Genomic DNA, 26,909 nt, shown 5'->3' with positions numbered 1-26,909 from the left:
TTAGCCTTCGGGTGTCCGCATGAGAGTTGGATAATTCTTGGAACTAGGGCTGAGAGGTGGAAGGCAGCCGCCCTTGGTTCGAGACGTGTCTGGGCTGCGAGACCGAAATGTCGGACACGTGGAGCTCTATCCAGGCCCACAAAAAGCAACTGGATTCTCTGCGGGAGAGGCTGCAGCGGAGGCGGAAGCAGGACTCGGGGCACTTGGGTGAGGCGCGGGACTGTTGGGGCCGAGCCTTAGCCGGGGAGGGCTGGAGGGAACCCTGGAGAAAAACACAGCTCCCGAGTCGGTGCCTTTCCCCTAACGGCCGTTTCTTTAAGGCTTCATACACTGGTACTCTTCTCCCCCCACCTCAGCAGCACAGACGCTTCACCCTCCTACAAGTAGTCGCGGCTCCTTCCCAGCCTGGGCCCTGGTTCCGCCGGTTCCGCTTTCCCCGGCCGGAAGCCTCCGCCTCCCCGCGTCAGGTTGACTGCTCTTGAGTCTGTGAGAGCGTCTCACTTGCTAGGCCTTTCAGCCCCCGATCCCTCGAAGCAGCAAGTCCCTTTTTTTAGTTACTCCCGTGGCGCTTTGTTCTTCTCTCGGTTATAGCAATTGCTTTTTAGTAGTCATGTCTTTTGAGACTCTGGGCGCTGTGAGAGCAAGTACGGAACCTTTATATCCACAGTGCCCAGCTCAGTGGCCCCCGCAGAGTTAGCACTCGGTGTTGCTAAACGAGTAGAGGAACTGACATTGTCTTAGCCGTTTACACACTGAGCAGGAATCTGAAAACATTTGTTTTTAAACGTTTTCTCCCCTCCCGTTGTCCCCTGTATCACAGTCTTAAAACTTGAAGGAACCTTAAAAGATTAAGTGCTACTCATACCACATCCCCAGCACAAGCCCTGACTTATCTAAGGCAAATCAAAGATCTACAAGGATAATGAATCCGTACCACTCTTGTGGTAGCTTGTTCCACTGTATATCAGTATACTCGAGTCCGTCTCTAAGTCCTGTGTTGAAATATATATTAGGTCCATGCACTTGTAGTCTGGCCCTTGGAACTAGAAGATGCCCTGGCAGGACTCTTAAACCATAATGAATGAACATCTATCGAGTGTCTACAGCATACATGAGTCTAGTTAGACAAAAATAAGTAAGACAGTGTCCCTGCCCTCAAGGAGTTTAAAATTTAGTTCGGGATAAAGGAAAAGTCAGAAATACAATATGACATATGTAAAATGCCAGATGAATCGATTCCACAATGAGTACAGTGAAGGTAGAAGTAACAAGAGTCAGTTTAGTCATTGAAGGTGTCAGGGAAGAGTTGGCACTTGGAATTTGGTCTCTATGGCTATGTAGGACTTAGATAATTAAAGGGAAGGTAAGAGGGCAGGGTAAGTAGGGGAAGAAGTGCAAGTCATATTATCAGGGATTGATTAATAGAAATTCCACTTCACTTCTCCATGGTATTAACCACACTTCGGTATTAACCAAACTTTGCGCCATATGCAAAGTTTTTTTTCTTCTTTCAGTTCTTTTCTCACAGAAAATAAAAATTTTCTTACCACATCTAGATTTTTATAGCATTACTGAAATCTGATACTTAATTGTTTACTTCTTAGGTTAATGTTAAAGGACAAGGATATTGAGTAAACTAAAATGTATTCGTGTCATTAATGAATGCAGAATACTATGAACCAAGAATCATTGGGAGACCTTTGTTAGATGGGCATTTTTTTTTTTTTTTTTTTTTTTTTGCGGTACGCAGGCCTCTCACTGTTGTGGCCTCTCCCGTTGCGGAGCATAGGCTCCGGACGCGCAGGCTCTGGCCATGGCTCACAGGCCCAGCCGCTCCGCGGCATGTGGGATCTTCCCAGACCAGGGCACGAACCCGTGTCCCCTGCATCGGCAGGCGGACTCTCAACCACTGCGCCACCAGGGAAGCCCGTTAGCTGGGCATTTTTAAAGTACAACTTTTTTTTTAAAGTGTGGCAAAATACACATAACATAAAATTTACCATCTTAACCATTTTAAAATGTATAGTTGATAGTGTAATGTATATATATATTCACACTATCGTGCAACCAATCTCCGGAAGTTTTTTGTGTTGCAAAACTGAAACTCTACCCATTAAACAGTAATTCCCAATTCTCCCCTTCTCCCGGGCCCTGGCAACCACCGTTCTATTTTGTTTCTGTGAGTTTGATTACTCTAGATACCTCATGTAAATTGAATCATAAAGTATTTGTCTTTTTGTGACTGGCTGATTTCCCTTAGCATGTCCTCAAGGTTCATCCATGTTGTAGCAAGTGTCAGAATTTCCTTCCTTTTTAAAGCCGAATAATATTCCATTGTATGTGTATACCACATTTTGTTTATCCATTTATCCACTGGTGGATACTTGCTTCCACCTTTTTGGCTATTGTGAATAATGCTGCTGTAAATATGGCTGTGCAGATATCTCTTCAAGATGCTGTTTTCAGCTTTTTTGGATATATAACAAGTGGAGTTGCTGGATCATATGGTAATTCTATTTTCAGTTTTCTTAGGAACCACCATACTGTTTTCCATAGAGTAAAGTACAGATTTTTGAAGTGAGGATTATCACTTCCAATAAATATTTACTTCATTTTAACTGAAACAAAATAAACTTGGCCAGGCTTAGCACATAGTAAATATGTGAACTGCTCAATATATTTCATCAGTGGGATTGAAGATGTGAATATAGATGTTGACATGTTTTAGGGATCAGCAAGTTAGTAGACTGGCCATATTTTTATGTCTTCAAGCTAGTATTTTATTTATCTTCAACGGAGCTCTTAACCAAAGAATAAACTCAAGTATTAAGTGTTCCTTTGCTGAGTCCAACACATTAAATTTTTCATTAGATTAGAAGCAGAGTGTTAGCACAGTTACCAGCATAATGGAAGCACTCAGTAAATACAGTGAAGTAATAACTGAACAGATAACTTTCTGAAGGAGTTGGAGCTCAAGGATTCCTAATGATTTTCTGCCAGTGACCCATTTTAAGCATGATGAAACGTTGGAGTCTTTCCCCCAAATTTGTAGTGACTTCATGGAATTCACAGAGTGGCTAAAGCCCATCTATAAATAACAGTTGCATTAATCAGCTGTTAGATTTTTTCCAAAATGTTAAAAGTGAGCTTCCTCCTCCCAATAACCTGAAAAAGGTATTTTTTAAAAAGGTATTTTCAGCTTCAGTGTTCTGAATGTCCTGAAAAGAATACTCCTAGGAGGTGTTACTAACACAAGGATTCATAACCAGAATCACAGGCTGTTTTTTATTTTTTATTAAAAAAAATTTTTTTTTTTCCGTATGCGGACCTCTCACTGTTGTGGCTTCTCCCGTTGCGGAGCACAGGCTCCGGACGCGCAAGCTCAGCGGCCATGGCTCACGGGCCCAGCCGCTCTGTGGCATGTGGGATCTTCCCAGACCGGGGCACGAACCCGTGTCCCCTGCATCGGCAGGTGGACTCTCAACCACTGCGCCACCAGGGAAGCCCAAAAGAACTGTATTAAAACAAGTGATTAGTCAGATAACCAAAGAGAAAAAAAAATGTCTGTATCCAGTTCCAGGGATAGAAAATGTATGTTTAAAATGGTTCTTTTCATAGACTTCTTGCTTACTTTAAGAAAAATTATACATGACTCAACATATAAATTTAGTTACCAGAGAAAGTGAAAACTCTGTAAGAAGAAGAAATGTTTATATTCTTGGTAGTATCAGGTTAATTATAAAAAGTACATTTTCAACTTACTGACATTAACATTGGAGCAAAATCAGTGCTTTTCCTCAGTGAGATGATGTCTGTTAGGGTATTTGTGTGCCACGACAAAGATCCCGCGTGCCACAACGAAGACCCAACGCAGCCAAATAAATAAATAAATAAATAAATAGGATTATGTTTTTTTTTTTTAAAAGTTCTAGTCTGAGATTCAGCAGAACATAAAAGAATCATACATGAGCAAAGTAAAGAAAGTTCTGCAATTATTTAACATTTCTAGTTAGTATGGAATTGTGGAGTCTGTTTTCCATGTATGGTATAACTTATTTTCCTAAAATGTAACTGTTCCAGCAAGGTGTTTGGTATACTTCAGCTCCATTTTCCTTGGACTTCTGAGTTAAATGTTACTAAAGTTAGTTCCATTAGATTGTTAATTTCTAAGTAACCAGAATATCTCTAAATGTAAACTAGTGGCCCACTTACACAGTATTTAACAGAATTCCAATACAGTTTCTGAATGTTTAATATTTCATCTGTATTTTAACTAAATAATCACAGATATTAGGCTCTCCCAAAGGTAATATTTTGTACCGATTTGAGTTTCTTAACTCTTCTTAAGGTTATGTTGGCTACCCAGCTTGTGAAGTACTAGAGTAAGTGATAAAAATATAGTCAAGAAATATCATTGCTGACCAGGGCTTCAGCAGTTTTATAAAACTTTTGTGTTTCACTTTAAAGGTCGCATCATTCTAACCCCCAACGCTGTCATTTTTTATACCCTCTGATGTCCAGTGGCCTTAATTCATTCAAATTCAAATTCAGTTCTTCAAAAAGATTTGATCACAGTGTAGGTTGTTGAAAATACTCCTGGCTTATAAATTCAGCTTGATTATATCAGCTGTCATTTTAGAGTGACTGAAGGGAGGTGGTATGGACATTTAAATCTACCAAGCTGCTAATTTATTTCCTTGAAGCACAGCAAGAAAAGGAATTAGGAAAAGACCTCTCACCCAACAGAGGAAAGGTAAGTGGTTCCCAGAAAATCCAGGATTATCTTGGCAAAGCAGTGAATGCTTGAGTGTGATTTAATAAAGGGTATCTAGTGCTAAATCTGGTCAGAGAATTTTCTTCATGAAATGAAAGAACTGTGCGTTGTGAATGCTGGAGAACTTGACTCCTGAGGAATGTATACATTGACAATGGTTGCCCTTTTTCATTTTCATTTCTCTTCACTCCTAGATCTTCGGAATCCAGAGGCAGCACTGTCTCCAACCTTCCGTAGTGACAGCCCAGTGCCTACTGCACCCACTTCTGGTGGCCCTAAGCCCAGCACAGCTTCAGCAGTTCCTGAACTAGCTACAGACCCTGAATTAGAGAAGAAGTTGCTACACCACCTCTCTGATCTGGCGCTAACATTGCCCACTGATGCTGTGTCCATCCGTCTTGCCATCTCCACGGTAATGACCAGATAAGACAAGGTTGGGAACTACCACTGTTTTTCTTCAGTTCATGGTCAGTGTCTTAATGCTTTCCCCCCACCCTCCTTCCTTAGCCAGATGCCCCTGCCACTCAAGATGGGGTGGAAAGCCTCCTACAGAAGTTTGCAGCTCAGGAGTTGATTGAAGTAAAGCGAGGTCTCCTACAAGATGATGCACATCCCACTCTTGTGACCTACGCTGATCATTCCAAGCTCTCTGCCATGATGGGGGCTGTGGCAGAAAAAAAGGGCTCTGGGGAGGCAGCAGGGACTCTCACAGGGCAGAAGCGGCGTGCAGAACAGGACTCGACCACAGTAGCTGCCTTTGCTAGCTCTTTGGCCTCTGGTTTGGCCTCTTCAGCATCAGAAGTAGCCAAGGAGCCAACCAAGAAATCAAGGAAACATGCTGCCTCAGATGTTGATCTGGAGATAGAGAGCCTTCTTAACCAACAATCTACTAAGGAACAACAGAGCAAGAAGGTAGGGGTAGATGGAAATGCTTTCACACATGTACTTTGAATTTTTTTTTTTTTTTTTTTTTTTTCTTTTTTTTTTCTTTTTGCGGTATGCGGGCCTCTCACTCTTGTGGCCTCTCCCGTTGCGGAGCACAGGCTCCGGATGCGCAGGCCCAGCGGCCATGGCTCACGGGCCCAGCCGCTCCGCGGCATATGGGATCCTCCCAGACCGGGGCACGAACCCGTATCCCCTGCATCGGCAGGCGGACTCTCAACCACTGCGCCACCAGGGAGGCCCTGTACTTTGAATTTTAGCTTTGGTTGAGAGGAATTTACCCCTAGGGCGAAGAGCAGTTCTTAGAATTCAGGGTTTAGAGCAGTGGTTCTCAACTGAGGATGATTTTACCCCCCTCGCAACCCCCAGAGGACATTTGGCAATGTCTGGAGACATGTTTGGTTGTCACAGCACGGGAGCACTACAGGCATCTAGTGGGTAGAGGCCAGGGATGCTGCAAAGCATCCTACAGTCTTAGGGGCAACCTCCACACGACAAAGAGTTATTTGGCCCAGAATGTAAACAATGCACCAGTGTTGGGAAACTCTGATTTAGAGAAGCTTTTTCATTGGATCTGTTTGGAAGAATCATCAGATCTTGAGAAGCGGAATCCAAATATAGTAATAGAGGGGACGAATACTGGAAGATAGTCATATGGACCAATAATTATGGAAATTGATTGTACAATGTGGAATGGCATTGTAGTGGTTTCTGAGTCTAAATATTGGACCCACAATAGTTATCCATTTCCTACCGCTCCCCCACCCCCCACTTATAGAATTGTTGCATAGGCTCTGAGCTAAACACTAAAGTGCTTAGCACTGTGCCTTGGTTTAGTACCTAATAAATGTAAGTGGTTTTGGTTGGAAGGAATGCTTTCCTGGGGAGGGGAGTTTAGCTTAATGCTTAGCAGTAGGAACCAGTCTTCTTACATTTTAATTTCATCCCAAATGCACATTTGTGAGAAGGACTAAACCCATGACACCTCTCTTCTCCTAGGGCTCCAATTTTCCCATATTAGTCTATTGACCCCTCATAGGACATTGATGTCAAGTAGAATTTGCAGAGGTGGTTTAAGGGCTAATTTTATCTACAAACCTTTTTAAGACCAAGGTTTCTTCTGTCACAGGTTAGTCAGGAGATCCTAGAGCTACTGAATACTACAACAGCCAAGGAACAATCCATAGTTGAAAAGTTTCGCTCACGAGGTCGGGCTCAAGTGCAAGAGTTCTGTGACTATGGAACCAAGGAGGAGTGCATGAAAGCCAGTGATGCTGACCGGCCCTGTCGCAAGCTGCACTTCAGGTCTTTTGGGAGGGAGGGGATCAGATGGGTCTCCTAGAAGCGGTCATTCTTTTTAAGCACATTTCTTCCGGTTATTGGGTTTCTGTCTTTAATCCTGTTATTAAGTGGTTTTAATATGATTTGTCTAAGACTTCCAGACTCTGAAGGTACACTTTCAGAAGTAGTGTCCTCTGGGAGGGAATACAGGCTACACTCCCCAAAAGATGTGAGATTTAAAGAAAAAAATGCCCCTCTGTTCTTGCAATAGCAAGACATCTCTGTCTCCGAGCCCCAGTGAAAGTTAAAGTTCTCTGGAAGAAGGACGATCTTAGGAGAAACAGGAACCTGGGCTGTTAGGTAGGTGCTTTATTCTGCTCTAACTAGCCAGCCCTTCCTTCCTGTCATAAGATAAGGAAGTTAACTCTTTGCTCAGAGAGGAATTAAACCTCTTCTTTAGTGTAAATTACAGATTTTAATGTCACCTGCCTTCCTTATTTGAAAACTTGTGGAGGCAGCTCTAATGATAGTGAAAGACTAGAAATTTTGCAACAGTTTGGACCTCGAACTGTGGCATCTAACTGGAACACCATCTTTATTCCAATTCTCCCTTTTTATTTCCCCAGACGGATCATCAATAAACACACTGATGAGTCATTAGGTGACTGCTCTTTCCTTAACACATGTTTCCACATGGATACCTGCAAATATGTTCACTATGAAATTGATGCTTGCATGGATTCTGAAGCTCCTGGAAGCAAAGACCATACACCAAGCCAGGAGCTTGCCCTTACACAGAGTGTTGGAGGTGACTCCAATGCAGATCGACTCTTCCCACCTCAGGTACCTATCTGCTCAGAAAACTTACCTCAACTTAAGGACCTTTATCTTAGTAGGGTAGCCATACATGAAGGAAAGCAGGGCATACATCACCAATCCGCCCTACTGATTGGGAATGGAGTGGGATAGATATGCATATAAGGGAATAGGAACGTCAAACGTAAAAAGAGGGACTGGGGCCATGAATATAAGAGTAAAGGAAGGGAAGATGACCAAATACCACCTCATGCAGTGGATCTGTTGTGATATCCGCTACCTGGACGTCAGTATCTTGGGCAAGTTTGCAGTTGTGATGGCTGACCCACCCTGGGATATTCACATGGAGCTGCCCTATGGGACCCTGACAGATGATGAGATGCGCAGGCTCAACATACCAGTACTGCAGGATGATGGCTTTCTCTTCCTCTGGGTCACAGGCAGGTAATGCAGTTCAAAGATATGTAGGTATGGGCAGATATAGTATAGAGTGAGTACTGGGTGGGGATAAAATCCTGGGTTTTCCTAGCCCTGCTATTAAATATATGACTGAGTCAGCCTTTTTTACCTACTGAGATCTAATGCCTGTTTGTAACACAAATGATACATGAATTCTATGTAACTCTACATTTGTTGCTTGTGAAAGGTAAGGTCATTGAGAATAGATACTATGTTTTATTTTTTCATTCTTAGATCCATTCTGTTGCCCTAATGGTGTCTCGCATGTAAATGTTCACTGAATGTCTACTGAAAACAACACATATATCTTGAAGGGAGAAGAAATATGGGATGGAAATAGCTGTTTAACCCTTCTTTCTTTCTAGGGCCATGGAGTTGGGCAGAGAATGTCTGAACCTCTGGGGGTAAGTAACGATCATTGTGTTGCTTTCTTTGAGGGAAATAAGTACATAATTACTGTAGTTGATATGTGTTCCTTTCTTTCAGAGTATTCTGTGATTCCTTGCCTCTGTAGAATAGATGGCACCACCCCTAAACTGTGAAAGCCTGATTAAAGCTCTAATTCTTTTTCTTATACCCCACAGTTACGAACGGGTAGATGAAATTATCTGGGTGAAGACAAATCAACTGCAACGCATCATTCGGACAGGCCGCACAGGTCATTGGTTGAACCACGGGAAGGAACACTGCTTGGTGAGCAGCAGTGGGGCCCAATTCAATAGATGGAGCAAAAAATAGGAACTGTTTGGTTTCTTATTGAGAAACAGTTCAAATGCTGGGGTTTCATAAGGTAATCTGTTCTCTGGTGAGCAGGTTGGTGTCAAAGGAAATCCCCAAGGCTTCAACCAGGGTCTGGATTGTGATGTGATCGTAGCTGAGGTATGTACTTTGCCCAGGCATCCAAAGAGCCACATTTTATAACTGCTATCAGTTATTCTAGTCAGGTATATTCTTATCCCAGGTTTTCTCATTGGGATCATAAGCATAAATGGAAAGGGCTAGAATTACAATCTTGGGTAACTTAAAAGTAGCTAGAGCTTTTATTTCCTAGGTTCGTTCCACTAGTCATAAACCAGATGAAATCTATGGCATGATTGAAAGACTGTCCCCTGGCACTCGCAAGATTGAGTTATTTGGACGACCACACAATGTGCAACCGAACTGGTAAGGTGACCAGAGAACATGCTAGCCCCCAAGGGCAAAACTGTTTATGGTCAAGGACAGAAGTTAGTAGAGCTTCACCTCACATTCCACTAGTCTATAAATGGGCTTCAGAGGATTCTTAAGCAACCAGCATTCATTGGGAACCCAACAGGTTTTAAGATTTAAACCACTGCTCTTAAGGTCTCCACTGTTACAACCTAAAAAAAAAAAAATCTTCGTTATTCTATGGGATGTACTGAATCTGCCCCCTGGTGGTTACTGAGAATCTGTGTAATCTGTCAACAATTTTAATCTTTCATCCTGTTAGTAGAGCTTTAAAAGACGTGCTGCGGGCTTCCCTGGTGGCGCAGTGGTTGAGAGTCCGCCTGCCAATGCAGGGGACACGGGTTCGTGCCCCGGTCCGGGAGGATCCCACATGTCGCGGAGCAGCTGGGCCCGTGAGCCACGGCCGCTGAGCCTGTGCGTCCGGAGCCTGTGCTCCGCCACGGGAGAGGCCGCAACAGTGAGAGGCCCGCGTACCGCAAAAAAAAACAAAACAAAACAAAACAAAAAACAAAAACCTGCTGCTAGCATTTCACTAATCCAAAGAATACTCACTGGCAGCAGCAAGTTTGTGAAGTAGGCCTGGTTAAACAGAAGTTATTAACCCTTAATTAGTACAGATCCAGCCTTTTTTAACACCAGAATCTGTGCCCAATTTCTAACCAGCCATACTATCATATACTATACTAATATTAAGATCTTTTTAAAAGAATTGGCACGAATATTCAATGAGATGATAGGCAGTCTTAATAAAAAGTACACATCTTTTAACAGTATTAAGCCTTTAAATTCCACGATTTTTGGTTTGCCCCATCTTTCCCCTTGCTTCAGGATCACCCTTGGAAACCAACTGGATGGGATCCACCTACTAGACCCAGATGTGGTTGCTCGGTTCAAGCAAAGGTATCCAGATGGTATCATCTCTAAACCTAAGAATCTATAGAAGTACTTCTAAACCCAAGCATCCATAGCCATGGCTCTGCAGGCTGCACCTGAAGAGTAATATTTGTACAATAGTTTTTTTTCCTTATTTAAATAAAAGTTTGTATTGTAGTTGGGATTTCGAGGTCAAGTTCTGGCTCTGCCACTTAACAGTGTGTGATCTTGTGTAACTCATCTCTCAGTATGATTACTTATGTAAACTGGGAATATTACCTACCTCATGGGGTTGCTATAAGGGTTCAAACTAAATGAATGCATGGAAAGCATTAAAATATTGATTATACTGTATAGGATCAAAGTGATTAGCAATTAGTGCTAGTAAACATGGTAATCAAGAAGGGTTCTCTGGGACAACATTTCTCAAGGTAAGATTTGAGTTTCATTTAAGATTATCATCACTAGGGCTATCATGCTTAAAATCTTGCTTATTGTTACAACTATGTGGCTTTGCTAGTCTATTATTCGTTTATTTCCAAGAAAAATGAAATAAGCACATCTTACATTAAATTTAAATAAGTGCCTAGAGTATGCAGAGAATTAGCCTATATATTATGTAAGTGAAAACACCTCTGGCCTGTCTTTTAAAAGATATTTCATCCAACACAAGTGAACACAACTTCTCTAGACTTTGGTGAAACCTCTTATATTAAGGATGTAAAGTTCTGCATTTTGCGCTCATAAACCGTGATAACTGAGATAAGGAAGAGCGTTGACTACAGAAATATTGTTGCAGAGAAATAAAGAAAAGACGCTCCTGGGTGATGTTACTTTCTCTACAGCCCAGTGTGCTTACTATGTTGAAAACCTTTGTTCTCAACGTAATGAATGTGCAGACGTGATAGTAATAGTTCCCTGTTTAAGACGTAACTTTAATGCAGCCTTTTTTTAGCCCCTTTAAAATGGATGCACACAGTGGTGTTTTCTCCTAGGCTCAAAGCTGAGTATTACCCTATCAGTTTAATAGTACTTTAGGCAAGTCCTATGACAATTATACCAACAAGTTTCCCTCAAACAATTCCCCACCCCTAGCCACCACCCCTATGTTCTGCTTGTTCATATGTCCTTCACCCTTTCCTCTGTTATTATCACTGATATCTCTGCTTGTACATGAAAGTAAAAAGCAATTCCAGCAAACTCAATGGCCCTGCTCCATAGCCTGGCCCCTGTAGAAGAGAGAGAAAGGGGGAGAAACGTGAAGGACATAAAGGACCATCATGGGTTGAGATCAGGCACTACCAGAAGCCCAGCTTGTCTTTTAAAAACAGGCTCGGTGGACATGTTCCCAGCAGGTATGTCTTCACTGGCTTGGAGAACAGGACTATTTCACAAACACTACTGTGTTCGAGTTTCTAGAGGCTACCCAGGCCAAGAAGACATCCCTAAGAGAGAAAAAGATACACAGAAACTCAGAATTACAGCCTAGATATATTCTTTTTAAACTTCGTCTTAAACAAACAGGTTGACAGATATCACCCAATACGAATATAAGGGCAGTGGGCCTAAGAGTCAGAAGTATAGGCAATCCTAATTTACTTTGGAGGATTTGAGATACGAAATACCAATGCCTTGTTTCATGGATGTAGGTCACTCTCAGGAAAATTGGGGAAATGGGCAAAATCTTCAGAACTTCCCTTTCCCCCTGTACTTAGCACCTTACTGTGCTACTTACCACCTAGCCATTCCTTCTCAAGTTCTAATTCCCTGAGAGGTCTGATTTGCACTAAGGAGATAAGTTAAACTAAGATTTAGTCACCAACAGCTTGATGTGTCATATTTTTAAAGAGCACACACAGAGGTAACGTAACTGAAAAGTGTGAACTGCTCATTATGTCATCTTTATCTACATGGCAAATGTAAGCTTTTTTTAAGCAGGGGAACTTCTCTAGTACCTTCTACAATCAGATGTATATAGCAACGTACTCTACCTAAGGTAAGGTGGTACTGATTATATGCTCAGGGTTACTGTGTTTTCCAACACAGTTAATTTAGTCATACTTGAATTATAAGAAGGGGAACTGTAAGCTCACCTGCAGTGCTTCACCACGCACTCATTGCTGCAGTACTCATTGTCCCAGTCCTTACTCACAACGGGAGGGTTCTCACAGCCGGACCTCACACATCGAGGCTGGGGTGAGAGCGTCACAGGAGACCCACTCACCAATTCAACATCCATTTGAGAAGGAGACTCAACCTGTGAGAGGGAGAGAGCACCAAAGATGGATTGGATTGCTACTTACCTAGCTAGCCAGCTAGTCAAATTAACTCTAGGATCCAATGGAGCAACAGATGTTACAGTCCCTCACAGATGGGGGTACAGTTCCAAAAGAAGGTGAGTTCTTGGTCTTGTCTATATCGAGCTTTAGAATTTTGCCATGCAGATTGACATGAAGATGCTTCCTGTAAGGGGAATGCTGCCATACTGCTAGTGTTTAATCTTAATTTTACCTATCACTGACTTTATTCTACAGTTGAATAATATTCCTCTGAAAATATCAAATCAATAGAACGTGAACAGAGGTTGGGTCACCTCAACTAAGATCAGAGACTAAGAAGATAAAATGTGGTGCCATTAGCGAAAAGGGAAAAAACTTAGAGATTAATAGTTTCCTGGTTTTGCAGGGGTGGTGTGGGTGGTATTTTTCTTTAAAATGACTGCTTCATTCATTGTGGGACTACAGTCACAAACAGACCCATATTTCAAAATGACTACTGGTCAGGTACAAGTTAAAACTAGGGTAAACTGGCATCTGTTTGTTTCTGAAAAGACTCAATGATACTAACCAGTTGAATTTTTCTACCTGTATTCCCTACCCATCCCCTTACTTAAAAACATCAAGCCAAGCAGTCAAGGTTTGGGAGAAATGGGAGGATTTATCTCCAAAGCTTTGGATCCTTGGGTAAGACACCTGAAAAATAACTCTATGCTTAGGATATATCTTTAGTTGACTGCCGTATTACTTCTGCTTAGTTAAGTAGTAGTCTAGGATAGGAGGCCCTCTTAATGTTTCTCACCAAGAACACTACAGAGTATCTTGCAGGGAGCTGACAGGATATTTCATATGCCTAGTCGTGCCAGGCATTAAATGCTAGTAGCAACCCCTGCTTTTATTAGATCAACCAAAAATGCTTACACATTTTCACTGGTCTAGAGGAAATACTTGAAAACAGGCTCACCTCAGGAACTACATCTGTGATCATCTCACAGATTGTCTCAGGAGAGGTTTCCTCCACTGTGTGGGTCTCAGGGCTGCTGTTCACAGGCCGCTCTGGACTCCTTTCTACAGGTGGTGGAACCAAGGTAGTCTGCATTTTTAGAGTGGGCGGAGGCACAAGCTTGACCTGCAGTGGCGGCGGCTGCTGCTGTAGATTGATTCGAAATTTCTGAGGTGGGGGCTGCTGCATGGCCTGCAGCGGGGGAGGCTGCTGCAGAATGGCGACTTGCTGCTGAGTCGGGGGCTGAGGCATTTGCTGCAATGGAGGGGGTTGTAGTCGGGGCGGAGGCAGTTGCATGGAAGCTGCTGCTGCAGCTGCTGCCTGCAGCACTGACCTAGTGACAATCTGGGCTTGCTGACTAGGCTGAATAGTAGCTGTACTGGTTTGGCCTAGTTGGATCCCCCGGGAGGTCACCACTGTGGCTGGGATAACGGTAACCATCCCTCCTTGAGACATAGTAATAGAAGAGGGCAACATCTGTTTGGTAATAATCAACTTGGTAATATTGGGCTGACCCCCAGCCCCAGAAGATGCCTGGTTTGCCACATAGGATGAAAGAGTGGAATTAACAACAATGGAAGGAGACAGGGCAGGGGGCTCTGTTGAGGCTGCTGCTGGAGAGGCTGGGTCAGCAGTAGTCACAGGAGGTGGAGAAGGAGTCTGTGATGGGGGCGCTGGATCCAATTCCACTGTTTCCACAGTAGCCTAAAAGAAGACCAAAAAAAAAAAAAAAAAATCAGGAGATTTATTCTCTTCCCCAGGACATACTCTAATCACCTCCCAAGAAAAGGTACATCGGATTGGGGGGGTGGGGGGTACGAAGAGAGAATAAAGAGCAGCCATGTGTCTGCCTGGCTAAAGTAAATAAAATAAACTCAGACTGTTTGGCAAGGTTTATGATGGGAACAAACAGGAAACCTGTTACATATTTTTGAGCTTTTAATACTATATACTATTAATAGGTTCCACAGATTTTTGGTGGTATTTACTTCTAATTGCTAATATACAGCTTTAAAACTCTTTTTATTGGTTTAAATATCCACCTACCCCAGTCTTCTTACCTGACACTCTTGATTGTCTTTATAAGCAGCCAGAGCCTTCAGATACTCTTTCTTGGCAGCTTCAGTTTTCCTCTTATATACCTGCATGAAAGACAGACTGTTTAGAAAGTCCGCAAATTCCTAGTAAAGACTGATAATCCTACATTATTCATCAAGGAAAGACAGTTCATCTCAGTCTAAATTTTTTTTTTTTTCGGTACGCGGGCCTCTCACTGTTGTGGCCTCTCCCGTTGCGGAGCACAGGCTCCAGACACGCAGGACCAGCGGCCATGGCTCACGGGCCCAGCCGCTCCGCGGCATGTGGGATCTTCCCAGACCGGGGCACGAGCCCGTGTCCCCTGCATCGGCAGGCGGGCTCTCAACCACTGCGCCACCAGGGAAGCCCTCTCAGTCTAAATACTGACAACTCCTGAAAGCTAGTAATCAAGACAGCCACCATGGCAGACTTTCCAGTGACCATGCATCTGAAAGCCAGCCAGTCAACGGTAGGCTTGCAGAATAGCTACACTTCTAAAGCCAACAGCAACCCTTGCTCACACTTGTGTAACCAAAACAAATCCTGACCCCCAATAAGATGAGTAGTCTGCTTAGTCTGGGATTGTGTCTAACCAGTATACTTTCCCTTAAGGAATGTGCTAAACTCTTTGCAATGATAGCCACAAGAATTCTTACCTGTGCCGCATACCTAGTCTTCCATCAACAGCTGAAACTTATTTCCCATTCCTTTGAATTTGGGCTAGCTCTGTGAGTTGCTTTAACCATTAGAATGTGGCTGAATTGACAAAAAGAGAACTTGGGGACATCTGTTTTTGTTTTCTTGGAATACTGCTCTAACTCTGCCATAGTGTAAAGAAGCCAGTCTAGCCTATATGGAGGATGAGAGACCATGTGAAAGAGAACCAAGGCATTTCAGCCAACAGGTAGCACCAACTGCTAGACACGGGAGCAAGGTCATCTTGATAAGCCATACCAGCTGTTGTTTGGGTACGACTGTAGGAATGAGCCCAGGTAAGAACACCAGGAAAAACACCCAACCAATTTACAGAATCATAAGAAATAATAAATTGGGGACTTCCCTGGTGGTCCAGTGGTTAAGAAATAAGAAGACCTGGGGAGTGTAGGGTAATGATAATTATAGCCATCTTCAATTTCAACTGTATCTTATATTCATGTAGTATCACAATTTTCATTTGTTTAATCCAGGTTAAATTTAGGGAGATTAACTATAGTTCAAGTTTGTATGAGGCCAATGAAAAAATTCAAACTTGGCTGTGGATTTTAGAGTTAGCTACAGCATGCAACTCACCAAAGAATAGCCTAATTTTACAGATAGAAAAAAAAAGGCATAGAAAGTTAGATTCAGTGTTTTTTGTAATTTTTAAAAATTGTTTTTATTTATTTATTTTTACAATATTTATTTGGCTGCACCGGGTCTTAGTTGTGGCATGTGGGATCTACTTCCCTGACCAGGGATTGAACCCGGGCCCCCTGCATTGGGAGCATGGAGTCTTGGCCACTGGACCACCAGGGAACTCCCTATAATTTTTAGATGGGTATTTGGGATTCAGTGTATGGCTGCAACTTTTAAGACGAAGAATGATCTTGAATGCCATTAACAAAGAGCTGATATGAAAGAACACATAAGAAAGTTAAAACTTGAACATTCACTAACCACTAGTTCCTTGTTATTTGCTCACCTGTTTTTGCTCCTCTCCAAGACTGTCCCACATGGAAGCCACAATTTTTGAAACCTCCCCAAAAGTGGCGTTGGGATTCTGTCCCTTGATGGCAGCCTGTGTGTCACGAAAGAATAAAGCATATGCTGAAACTGGTTTTTGAGGTTCATTAGGATCTTTCTTTTTTCTCTTCTTTGGGGCCTTCTGCTTTTTCCCTGCTTCCACCACAACTGTCTTCTGGCTGGGAAGTTGCTGTGGGGGGAAAAGAGAGAGAATTACAAGAAGAAGAGAAGTATCATGTCGGGAGAACTGAAAGAAAAGGACTTTTATATGGAGTAAACTAGTCACATGAATGGAATTCTCAGAAATACTAAAAGTAGAGGCAATAGGATTAAGACAGTAAAGTATGTGAGGACCAATAAGAATGGAGATTGGAAGGAGCATTATAAACTATAAATAGAGAGGCAGGACCCCATACCCAGCAAAGAGCAGAGGAGACAGCAGGGCAGGAGTAAAGAATACTTAGGAGGATCTGTAGGTCAGGAGTTTTATCCCAGAATAATATGGCAGATTTGATTTTGGCAGGGAATGCCTCACCCTCCGGAATTCCTCAACACCATCCTCATGAAGTGAGGATGTAGGTGACGGTGTGGTTGAAAGACGATCCTCAGGTGACTGGGCAGGTGGCAGGATGGTGCCACCCCCTAAGCTCAAACCAAGTTGAGAACTCAGTTCTGACTGATCAATGGTGGTCAACTGGCTATGCCCCATCAAGCCAGATGTCATGTCTGTCATTGGTACATCAATTGTAACAGGTGGATTGGCGCTATACTGAGTTCCTATAGAATGATCCAAGTCCTGAGAGAAGCAGAAGGACTAATTAAACACTAAATATAAAAAACACTACCCTTCCCTTCCCTGCACCAGAATTCAGGACAATTTATAAACCCTCTGCTTACCCAGAATGTATCATCATTTAAACAAACATCAAATAATTTGTCTACATATAAAACATATTAAGCTTTTTAATAAAGTACAGAAATTACAAATTGACTACTAAGTCACTTCTTTGTACTCAAAGGCCTATTCCAAAATAACTAAAAATAACCAAAGAAGTCATAATTTTGGACAAGTTAATTTAAAGAGCAAATAAGTTATTCAGTAATCTAGACAGTGATGACACACAAGGGAAAGAAAAACTTTCTCCCTGTACCCTCCTAAATAACGGCTGTTAAAGTTGCAATACACAGGCAAATCAGAGTGCATAAGGGCAATGGTAGAGATGTTTGGCATCAAGTATAGTGTGTGAAGATGTGCTACTAATGAGATGCTAGAAGCCCAAATACACTGATTTATAACACATACTAATCCACAATTAATACTTTTGGTTCAGACAGTTTTTTGAATACATCCCTCAACATGCCAGCAATCACACTTACACACTTGAATCCTAGGATATGAAAGCCACAGTAGTAGGGAAAAAACTTTTCTTTCAAAAATCCCAATAAATCATTTTCATTTCAGGGTCAACACTGGACATTTTACAATTTTAAACCATTTTTCAAGTAAAATTGATTCAGATGGTAAACCTCACTTATTCAGGGGAAACGAGGTCTTTGTTGGTGAGCCTTTAGCCAGAAGAATGAAAAATAAGTACTACCCAAGTGTAGCAGGGAATAGTTACTTATGTCTCCCCTAACACCATGCCCATGAGCTTGGGTAAGCCTGATAATGTCTTGCCCCTTACCATGGTCAAGCCCCCACTCAGGAGCCCCCCGCCCTGCTCCATCAAGCCATGGGTCATGCCCACAGGCATGTCCAATGTCTGGACCCCATACTGGGCTGAAAAGCTGCCATCCTGAGAGGAGGAAGGGTCTGCCAGGTCATCAAAGTGGCCAACCACATCTGAGACAGCCAGTGAGGGATCAGAATCCAAGGAGATAGGGGGGATTTCAAATTCTTCATCACCCAGGCTTGGCGTATGGAACGTCTGTAGGGAGGAAAAAAAGGGAAAAAGACTTAGTGGGAAGAGGAGGAACTGCATACTGCTAAGTGAAGAACATGGCTGAGTACTGGAGATTCTCAGTGTACCTCTTTTTGGCCTGGATCCCATTTCTGTTATCAATTTCCTAGGACCTATTTAATTTTACAAATAAATCTTCCTCATATCCTTGGCCATACGTCACATACAAGGCTGCCAACATCAATCACAAATTTCAATTCTTTTCTCTCTTTTCTACCTTTACCATCTTGGTTGTCCTAAACTATTTTGCCTATTGGTCTAGTGAATGATTCTTTCAGCACCATTAGTAGGGACCCAACCTTTATAACCTGTTTGGCTATGATGCTTAAAATCTCTCTCAATATTCTAATAGACAGCAGTTATTTCATACTTACTACACCTGAACTGTTACACCACAGAAATTCATTGTCAACCAGACAATTATACTTTGACTGTTGTTTTAGGTTCCTTTGAAGCAGATTCTAAAAGGATCATGGGAACTTTATGCCCCTCTAAAATATATGCACTTAAGAGTTTCCTATCTCTTCTCCATTTTAGAAATCATGATACTAACAACAAATAAGATTTCCATTTGTACAAGATTTTTGGAAAACCCAAAAATGCCAAGATAAGGATAATAGTGCGGAGAAAAACCTTCATTAAGGGATATAGCCGGAGGGCAAACTGGTTCTCTAACAGTTCCTGAACACATTCCTGCCTTGCTCTGAACAAGCCTTCCTGCAAGAAAGGAAGAAAAAGATGACTCCAGCTGAAGACCCAATCCCTTCCTCTGAGTCTAACTACAATAATAATATACTATTTCTATTCTGAATGAGGCCACAATTCACGGAGCTAACAGACCAATGTCTGACCTAAGATACATTAAATGCTATGGCTCCTTTTGACACTAAAAAACTAAAATGGCAGCATCTGCAGCAATAGAGCATTAATATTGGCAAGAGACTTTGGTGTCACAGAGATCTGGGTTCAAGTCCCTTCTCTACCATTTACCATTTATATGACCTTGAATGGATTGTCCTCATCTATAAAATGGGACTTGTAATGGTAATCTCTTTATATGGTTATTGTGAGGATTTAGTATATAAAACTTTATCACATGGCCTGATATATATAACTGCTTAATGATAACATTAATATCCTAATTATTATTAACTTGCCACCTGCCCCAACCAATTACCACAGATTGCTGGAATTTTAGAAACTTTAAATTCTATCAACCTTGTCACATGGCACAGTAAATACCAACTGATTCAGATCAAATTAAATAGGTACCCACAGTTTTGGGGTTTTTTTCATGATTAAGTAAAGCATTCTTTAGGAATTCCTCAGGGTTTTTCCAAACCCAGAAAGGGTCTCACTAATATCACCATTTTAAAATTTTGCTAGAAAGAATATTTCCAGCTAGTAAAACTAGGGAGAAAGAATATGTCTGTGAAATGCTCGATTTCTCTGAAATCACATCACACTGAGAGAAGTTTCCTCAACGAGAAAAAGATATGTATATAGCTTCATTGTTATATTTTCCTCCTCCAAGAGCCTTACTATTTTACTTAGCATGGTAAAAATTTGTGATATAACATGAGAGGAGCATACATGAAGAGCACGGGAGCAGACAATTCTTTAGGAAAAACTAAAACTCTCCCCAAGAACTGAACTTTTCTCAGTACACAACTCATTTTTGTTATTGTGTGGAAGTTGTTAACTTCAGGTCCATGATTTTTTTCTGAGATTTCAGTTTAAGTTCATGTGCGCATTTTTCAGGAAGAAGAGTACGAAGATTTTTACCAAATTCTCATGCAAACAAACAAAAGTTACAGGGGCAGGAAAAAGGACCTGGGGAAACATTTACTGTACTAGATTAATAGTTGTATAATAGTGGTGTACAATTTTTTAAGAAGATACAGCAAAAGTAAAGCAAAAAATGACTATCCTATTCTGCTTACCACAACAAATATAAAAGCAACTCTGCCAAGATATGAAAATGATACTATTAATGAGAACTGAAAAAGAATAAAAACTCATATCCAAAACAAGAGACCAGTGTTCTGCAAAGACTAGCCCTCATAAACTATCTGGAGTGCTCTCATGGACTACACTAAAAAACCAGACATGTAGAGATTCCATTGTAACCAATTAACAAGACATTCTTTCTATGTACCAACCCCCGGAATGTGGAAACAGCTTTGTTATTCAGTATCTGTGGCTTTAACAGTGTTTTTTTGGATTTTGTTTTATTTCTTTGTTTCTTCCTTTAAAAAAGAAGAGTAAAATAATGGCAATGATCAAGAATACAGAAAGGTAAACCACACACGTACTAGAATAGAGATCCACTCTAAATCTTTTACTACCACAAGTTATCTGTAAGATTATGGGTAAATCCAATACCTAAAGTTATTTTATTTTAGTGGATTCACCACATAACTAAATCATACTCTAGACTGTCAAACATAAAATAAAGATAAAACTGCAGCAAATATTAAAGTAAAAATAAATGATTTGGACACAGAAGGTGGAAATAGGAACATGATGCCGCTACCTTCTCAACTCAGCTTTTGTTTCTTTCTCTGTTAAATTCCTGGGCCTTTATGAGGAAGAAAGCAGTTTGGGAATTACAGTTTATAAGCAAGGATGCTTAGCTATTGAGAGAACCAAAATATAAAAAAATACCATTTCCATCCTTTTCACATTCTTCTATATCAAAACACACAATCCAGTATTTCTTTAAGTACTTTCTTGTGTAGATTATTCATTTTAAGGAAATTTATTTTAATCAAACACCTATTTATTCAACATTACCCTGGTACTACAGATTATTAAAATAGTTTAATTGTTCTTAAAAACTAATACAGTAGTGAAAATTTTAACTATTCAGCCTGAAATCATTAACTGGTTCTAATGATTACTTTTCCTAATTAAGGATAGTTATCTTTATAACTTATTTCCCCAGAGTGCTCAAAGCACAATATCATTATTTAAGTGCCAACCTAAACAAGAGAAACAGAAAGATTAAACTCCCTTCAGATTATACAGCTTTCCTATCTCAAGCAATGCTGTAATAAATGCTAAGCCTTCCTCTCTGGACACGTACTTTTATTTTTTATTTTTATTTTTTTATTTTTGCAGTACGCGGGCCTCTCACTGTTGTGGCCTCTCCCGTTGTGGAGCACAGGCTCCGGACGCGCAGGCTCAGCGGCCATGGCTCACGGGCCTAGCCGCTCCGCAGCATGTGGGATCTTCCCGGACCGGGGCACGAACCTGTGTCCCCTGCATCGGCAGGCGGACTCTCAACCACTGTGCCACCAGGGAAACCCTGGACATGTACTTTTAAAAAATTATTATTAAAAAAAAATTATTATTATTTCTTATTTTACTGAGGCATAACTTATGGAAAACACATAAATTTTAAGTGTATGGCCCAATGAATTTTTACATACGTAAACACCCAATTAACTACCACCCAGATAAAGATACAGAACATTTCCATCACTCTGAAATATTTTCTCATGCTCCTTCCTAGTCAACACTCCCTCCCTTCCACAACAGGTAGCAGTATTCTGATCTCTATCAGCATAGTTTAGTGTGGTCTATTCTTTTTTTTTGCGGTATGCGGGCCTCTCACTGTTGTGGCCTCTACCGTTGCAGGGCACAGGCTCTGGACGCGCAGGCTCAGCAGCCATGGCTCACGGGCCCAGCCGCTCCACGGCATGTGGAATCCTCCCGGACCGGGGCACAAACCCGTGTCCCTGCATCAGCAGGCGGACTCTCAACCACTGCGCCACCAGGGAAGCCCTAGTGTTGTCTATTCTTGATCTTCATTAAAAAATGAACTCATGGGGACTTCCTTGGCAGTCCAGTGGTTAAGAGTCCACACTTCCACTGCAGGAGGCACGGGGCTGATCCCTGCTCAGGGAACTAAGATCCCACATGCTGTGAGGTGCACCGTCCGCCACCCCCCCAAAAAAAAGAACTAGTATAGTGTCTACCCTTTTTTGTCTGGCTTCTTTTACTCAGTAATATATTTTTGAGATCACCCAGGTTGCATTTATTAGTTCATTCTTTTTTATTGCTGTGTTGTATTCCTTTTAACAAATGTATCAGTTTATAGGCATCTGGTTTTGTTTCCACTGTTTAGCTATATAAATAAAGTTGCTGTGAACATGTTTCGGTTAGTATATGCACTCATTTCTCTTATGTATATATCAAGGAGTGGAATTACCAGGTCACAGGGTAGGTATATGTTTATCTTTAGTAGATACTGCTAGTTTTCCAAAGAAGCTGAATCAATTTACACTCTCACCAGCCATGACTAAGAGTTATCTATATCCTTGCCAACTCCTGGAATTGTCAGTCTTTTAAATTTTTAACATTCTGATGGGTGTGAAATGGTATCTCATTGTGATTTTAATTGGTATTTCCCTGATGAGTGACAATGACGACGACACTTTTTCATACGCCTAATGGCAATTTGGATACCCTTTCTTGTGAGGTGCAAGTTTATTTATTTTATTTTTTAAATTTTATTTATTTATTTTTGGCCATGTTGGGTCTTCGTTGCAGTGCATTAGATTCTCATTGCGGTGGCTTCTCTTGTTGCTGAGCACGGGCACTAGGCGCATGGGCTTCAGTAGTTGTGGCACGTGGGTTTCAATAGTTGTGGCTTGCAGGCTTTAGAGCACAGGCTCAGTAGTTGTGGCACACGGGCTTAGTTGCTCCATGGCATGTGGGATCTTCCCAGACCAGGGTTCAAACCCGTGTCCCCTGCACTGGCAGACGGATTCTTAACCACTGCGCCACCAGGGAAGCCCTGAGGTGCGAGTTTAAATCTTTTGCCCATTTTATTTTTTTAAATTATTATTATTATTTTACTTTTTTGCGGTACCCGGGCCTCTCACTGCCGTGGCCTCTCCCACCGCGGAGCACAGGCTCCAGACACAGGCTCAGCGGCCATGGCTCACGGGCCCAGCCGCTTCTCAGCACGCGGAATCCTCCCGGACCGGGACATGAACCCGCGCCCCCTGCATCGGCAGGTGGACTCCCAACTACAGCACCACCAAGGAAGCCCAAATCTTTTGCTCATTTAAAAATGGGATTCTTTATTTTATTCTGCAGAAGTATTTGAATATATTCTGAATATGAGCCAGATACATGTATTAAAATATCTTCTCCCAGTCTGTGAATTTCCTGGTAGTCCAGTGGTTGGGACTCGGTGCTCTCACTGCCAGGGCCAGGTTTGATCCCCGGTCAGGGAACTAAGATCCCACAAGCGGCATGGTGCAACCAAAAAAAAAAAAGGTTCTTAATTTCAATGAAGTCCAATTTTTCAACTTTTTTATGGTTAGTACTTTTGTGGACATTTTTCTTGCAAGAAAACTCTAAAACTTACTCTTCTAAAAGAAAAAAAAATTTTTTTAAATTACCTTTATCTAGTTCTAAGACATATTTGGGGTGGCTCACAGTAAGATCAGAAAATACAAAAAGCACAAACCAATTGAAATAAAGGAAAAACAAACAAAAAAACTGAAACAACAACAACAAAACCAAACGAACAAGAGGGCAAAGAAAGGTGAAGAAATTGTAATGACAAGGAGAAATGTTAACAGTGACAGGGCTCTAGGCTAAAGAAATCCACTGAAATTTAGTTATGAGCTTCTTGGCAAAATAGTTTTTTTAAACATTTCTTAAAGTCATAAAAGCAAAAACAAAGGACAGACTCAAACCCGGAAAGTTTCTTGATGAGCCCAGTGTGAAATTTACAACACTCTAAATAAAGAAATTTAAGGATTTCCCTGGTGGCACAGTGGTTAAGAATCCACCTGCCAATGCAGGGGACACGGGGTTGAGCCCTGGTCCGGAAGATCCTACATGCCGCTGAGCAACTAAGCCCGTGCGCCACAACTACTGAGTCTGTGTTCTAGAGCCTGCGAGCCACAACTACTAAGCCTGCACGCCTAGAGCCCGTGCTCCACAACAAGAGAAACCCAGCACTGCAACAAAGAGTAGCCCAGGCTCGCCGCAACTAGAGAAAGAGTAGCCCCCCCTTGCTGCAACTAGAGAGAGCTCTCGCGCAGCAATGAAGACACAACGCAGCCATAAATAAATAAATGAATAAATAAATAAAAAGAAATTTTGGGGCTTCCCTGGTGGCGCAGTGGTTGAGAGTCCGCCTGCCGATGCAGGGGACACGGGTTCGTGCCCCGGTCTGGGAGGATCCCACATGCCGCGGAGCGGCTGGGCCCGTGAGCCATGGCTGTTGAGCCTGCGCGTCCGGAGCCTGTGCTCCGCAGCGGGAGAGGCCACAACAGTGAGAGGCCCGCATACCGCAAAAAAAAAAAAAAAAAAAAAAAAAAAAGAAATTTTGGAGACCTGATTCAGAAGAAATTGGCAATGATGCGTTTTCATGTGGATGAGACCAATGTGAAATTTACAGCACTCCAAACAGTGAAATTAAACCATGGAGATATCACTCAGAAGAAACTAGCAATGAGACTGCAAAGCATCAAACAGATTTTCGTTTTATATTGTTTCTAAATTTGCTGCTTATTTGATTCACACTTTCCCTGGCTTAGGAGAATAATGATGAATAGTAATCACGATAAAGCAGTTAAAAAAAAGCAGCAAATGCTCCTTGCCAATCTAATTCTCATCCATGAAAACATTAAATTTTGTTATAAGTTCATTCAACAGCAACTAATAATTCTAGATACAAAACACTGATGCAAATGGTTTACACAACGTTTTTTTAAAAAATAAAATCCTCAAAAGATAGTAAAAAGTTCAAGACTTCAGTTTCTCAAAGACCAAAAAATTAATTTTTCTGTTCCATCTTACACTTTTGCCTTGCCTAAGCAAATGATACACACTTACAATATTTCAAATAAAACTTTCCCACGAATACTAAAGGACTTCACCATGATCGTTACTTCTACTTCACATCATCATAAGAAACTATTACTACAGCCATCTGACAGCTGGGGAAACTGTGACATACAGGGGTGAAGTAACCTGCCCAAACTCTGAGTCACTGGCAAACAGAAATACATGGTCTAGGGACTTCCCTGGTGGCGTAGTGGTTGAGAATCTGTCTGCCAATGCCGGGGACATGGGTTCGAGCCCTGGTCCGGGAAGATCCCACATGCCGCGGAGCAACTAAGCCCGTGTGCCACAACTACTGAGCCCGCGAGCCACAACTACTGAAGCCCGTGCGCCACAACTACTGAAGCCCGTGCGCCACAACTACTGAAGCCCGTACACCCTAGAGCCCGTGCTCCACAGCAAGAAAGGCCACCGCAATGAGAAGCCCGTGGACCGCAAAGAAGAGTAGCCCCGCTCGCCGCAACCAGTGAAAGCCTGTACGCAGGAACGAAGACCCAACGCAGTCAAAAATAAATAAGTAAAATAAATAAATTTATTTTAAAAAAAACGAAATGCATGGTCTACTCAACTCCCTTCATGTTTTCTGGCAACTATTTCCTTTCATCCTGTCACTAGCAAAACAAGCTAACACCATGTAAGTAAACATAACTATTAACTTTTCCAAAAATCACTGGGTAGGAAATTTAAACGAAACAAAGACCCCTTCAACAGTGTATGTTTTAAGAATGAACACATTCCACAGTTAACCTCTGGTAGGTAAATTCCTTCCCTCTCTCAAATTTCTTTGGCTTAAACATTTTCTCCCCGCTGCGATCTCTCAAGATTATTGTAGTTATTTCTCCCCCACGAAAGGAGACAATTCCACTCTGTATTCCAATCCAGAATCAGTCTGAAATAGGTTCGCTCTTTTCCAACGTCCTGCTTTTCTGACGACAGCAGCTCCCGGGCCTTCCCCATGGTCCTCATAGCCTGTGGAGGCAGCTGCCACTTTTCTCCAAACATCAATCGCGGCCCCCCGTTTCCAACACCCGGCCCCTGGCGTTCGCGCTCTCCTCCCCACCACCCGGCCCCGCCGCTGCCTCACGCCCTCCCCCCGCAGCGTCGGCAGCTCGTGCTCACCTCGGCCCCTGACAGGAAGGGGTGCGAGGGCCCTGTGATCGTCAGGTAATTGTCATTTCCTCCGGGAAACTGGAAACCAAAAGAAAGCCGCGGGGATAAGTTAGGGGAAGCAGGGAGTTAGCTCGGAGCGACAGATTCTGACCCCGACATTATGACATCACTCCCCAAACCCTGCTCTCTCTCCCCTCCCGTCAGCAGCCTCTCCGCCCGGCTTCCCGCCTCTGCTTCAACCCCGTTAGCCACGCTCTCTCGCCAGCCTTCTAAGCTCTGAGGAGCCTACCTCCATCTTTACACAACGCCTACCACGGTCTCAGTGCCCTCATCGCTCCCACCGCCCCACTGGACACGGAACTGCCGTCACTTCCGCAACGACGTGCGTCGCTCTCCGCTGATTGGAAGGAGCGCCGTGGGGATGTTGCGAGTCAGCCCGGGAAGGCCGAGAGCACTGAAAGGCTAGCTATCGCCCTCTGGAGCTTGGTGGGATAATGGCAGGTAGGAGTGTTACAGACGTCCCTGGAGGTGGT

At 42.4% G+C, this 26,909-nt stretch overlaps 2 protein-coding genes across 2 annotated transcripts; one reads left to right on the top strand and one right to left on the bottom strand.

Moving 5' to 3' along the window:
• The first annotated feature begins 10 nt into the window (after positions 1–10).
• METTL3 (methyltransferase 3, N6-adenosine-methyltransferase complex catalytic subunit) lies at positions 11–10,531 on the top strand. The gene is made up of 11 exons (XM_081229653.1): positions 11–207; positions 4,969–5,186; positions 5,282–5,686; positions 6,846–7,021; positions 7,624–7,840; positions 8,070–8,257; positions 8,638–8,676; positions 8,857–8,965; positions 9,086–9,151; positions 9,324–9,436; positions 10,310–10,531. The coding sequence occupies exons 1-11, from the start codon at positions 108–110 to the stop codon at positions 10,419–10,421; spliced, it is 1,743 nt and encodes a 580-aa protein (XP_081085779.1). The 5' UTR covers positions 11–107; the 3' UTR covers positions 10,422–10,531.
• A 516-nt stretch (positions 10,532–11,047) lies between these two features.
• On the bottom strand, positions 11,048–26,755 carry TOX4 (TOX high mobility group box family member 4). Its single transcript, XM_081229652.1, has 9 exons — positions 26,666–26,755; positions 26,386–26,454; positions 18,118–18,360; positions 16,968–17,228; positions 16,392–16,622; positions 14,695–14,775; positions 13,595–14,338; positions 12,448–12,611; positions 11,048–11,799 (listed from the first exon to the last, which is right to left on the bottom strand). The coding sequence occupies exons 1-9, from the start codon at positions 26,669–26,671 to the stop codon at positions 11,739–11,741; spliced, it is 1,860 nt and encodes a 619-aa protein (XP_081085778.1). The 5' UTR covers positions 26,672–26,755; the 3' UTR covers positions 11,048–11,738.
• Between the last annotated feature and the right edge of the window lie 154 nt (positions 26,756–26,909).

This window comes from Mesoplodon bidens (assembly GCF_964165515.1).
Source record: "Mesoplodon bidens genome assembly, chromosome: 3".
NCBI lineage: Eukaryota > Metazoa > Chordata > Mammalia > Artiodactyla > Ziphiidae > Mesoplodon > Mesoplodon bidens.
The sequence above is the reverse complement of the archived record's forward strand: the minus strand, read 5'-3'. Positions and strand labels throughout refer to the sequence as shown.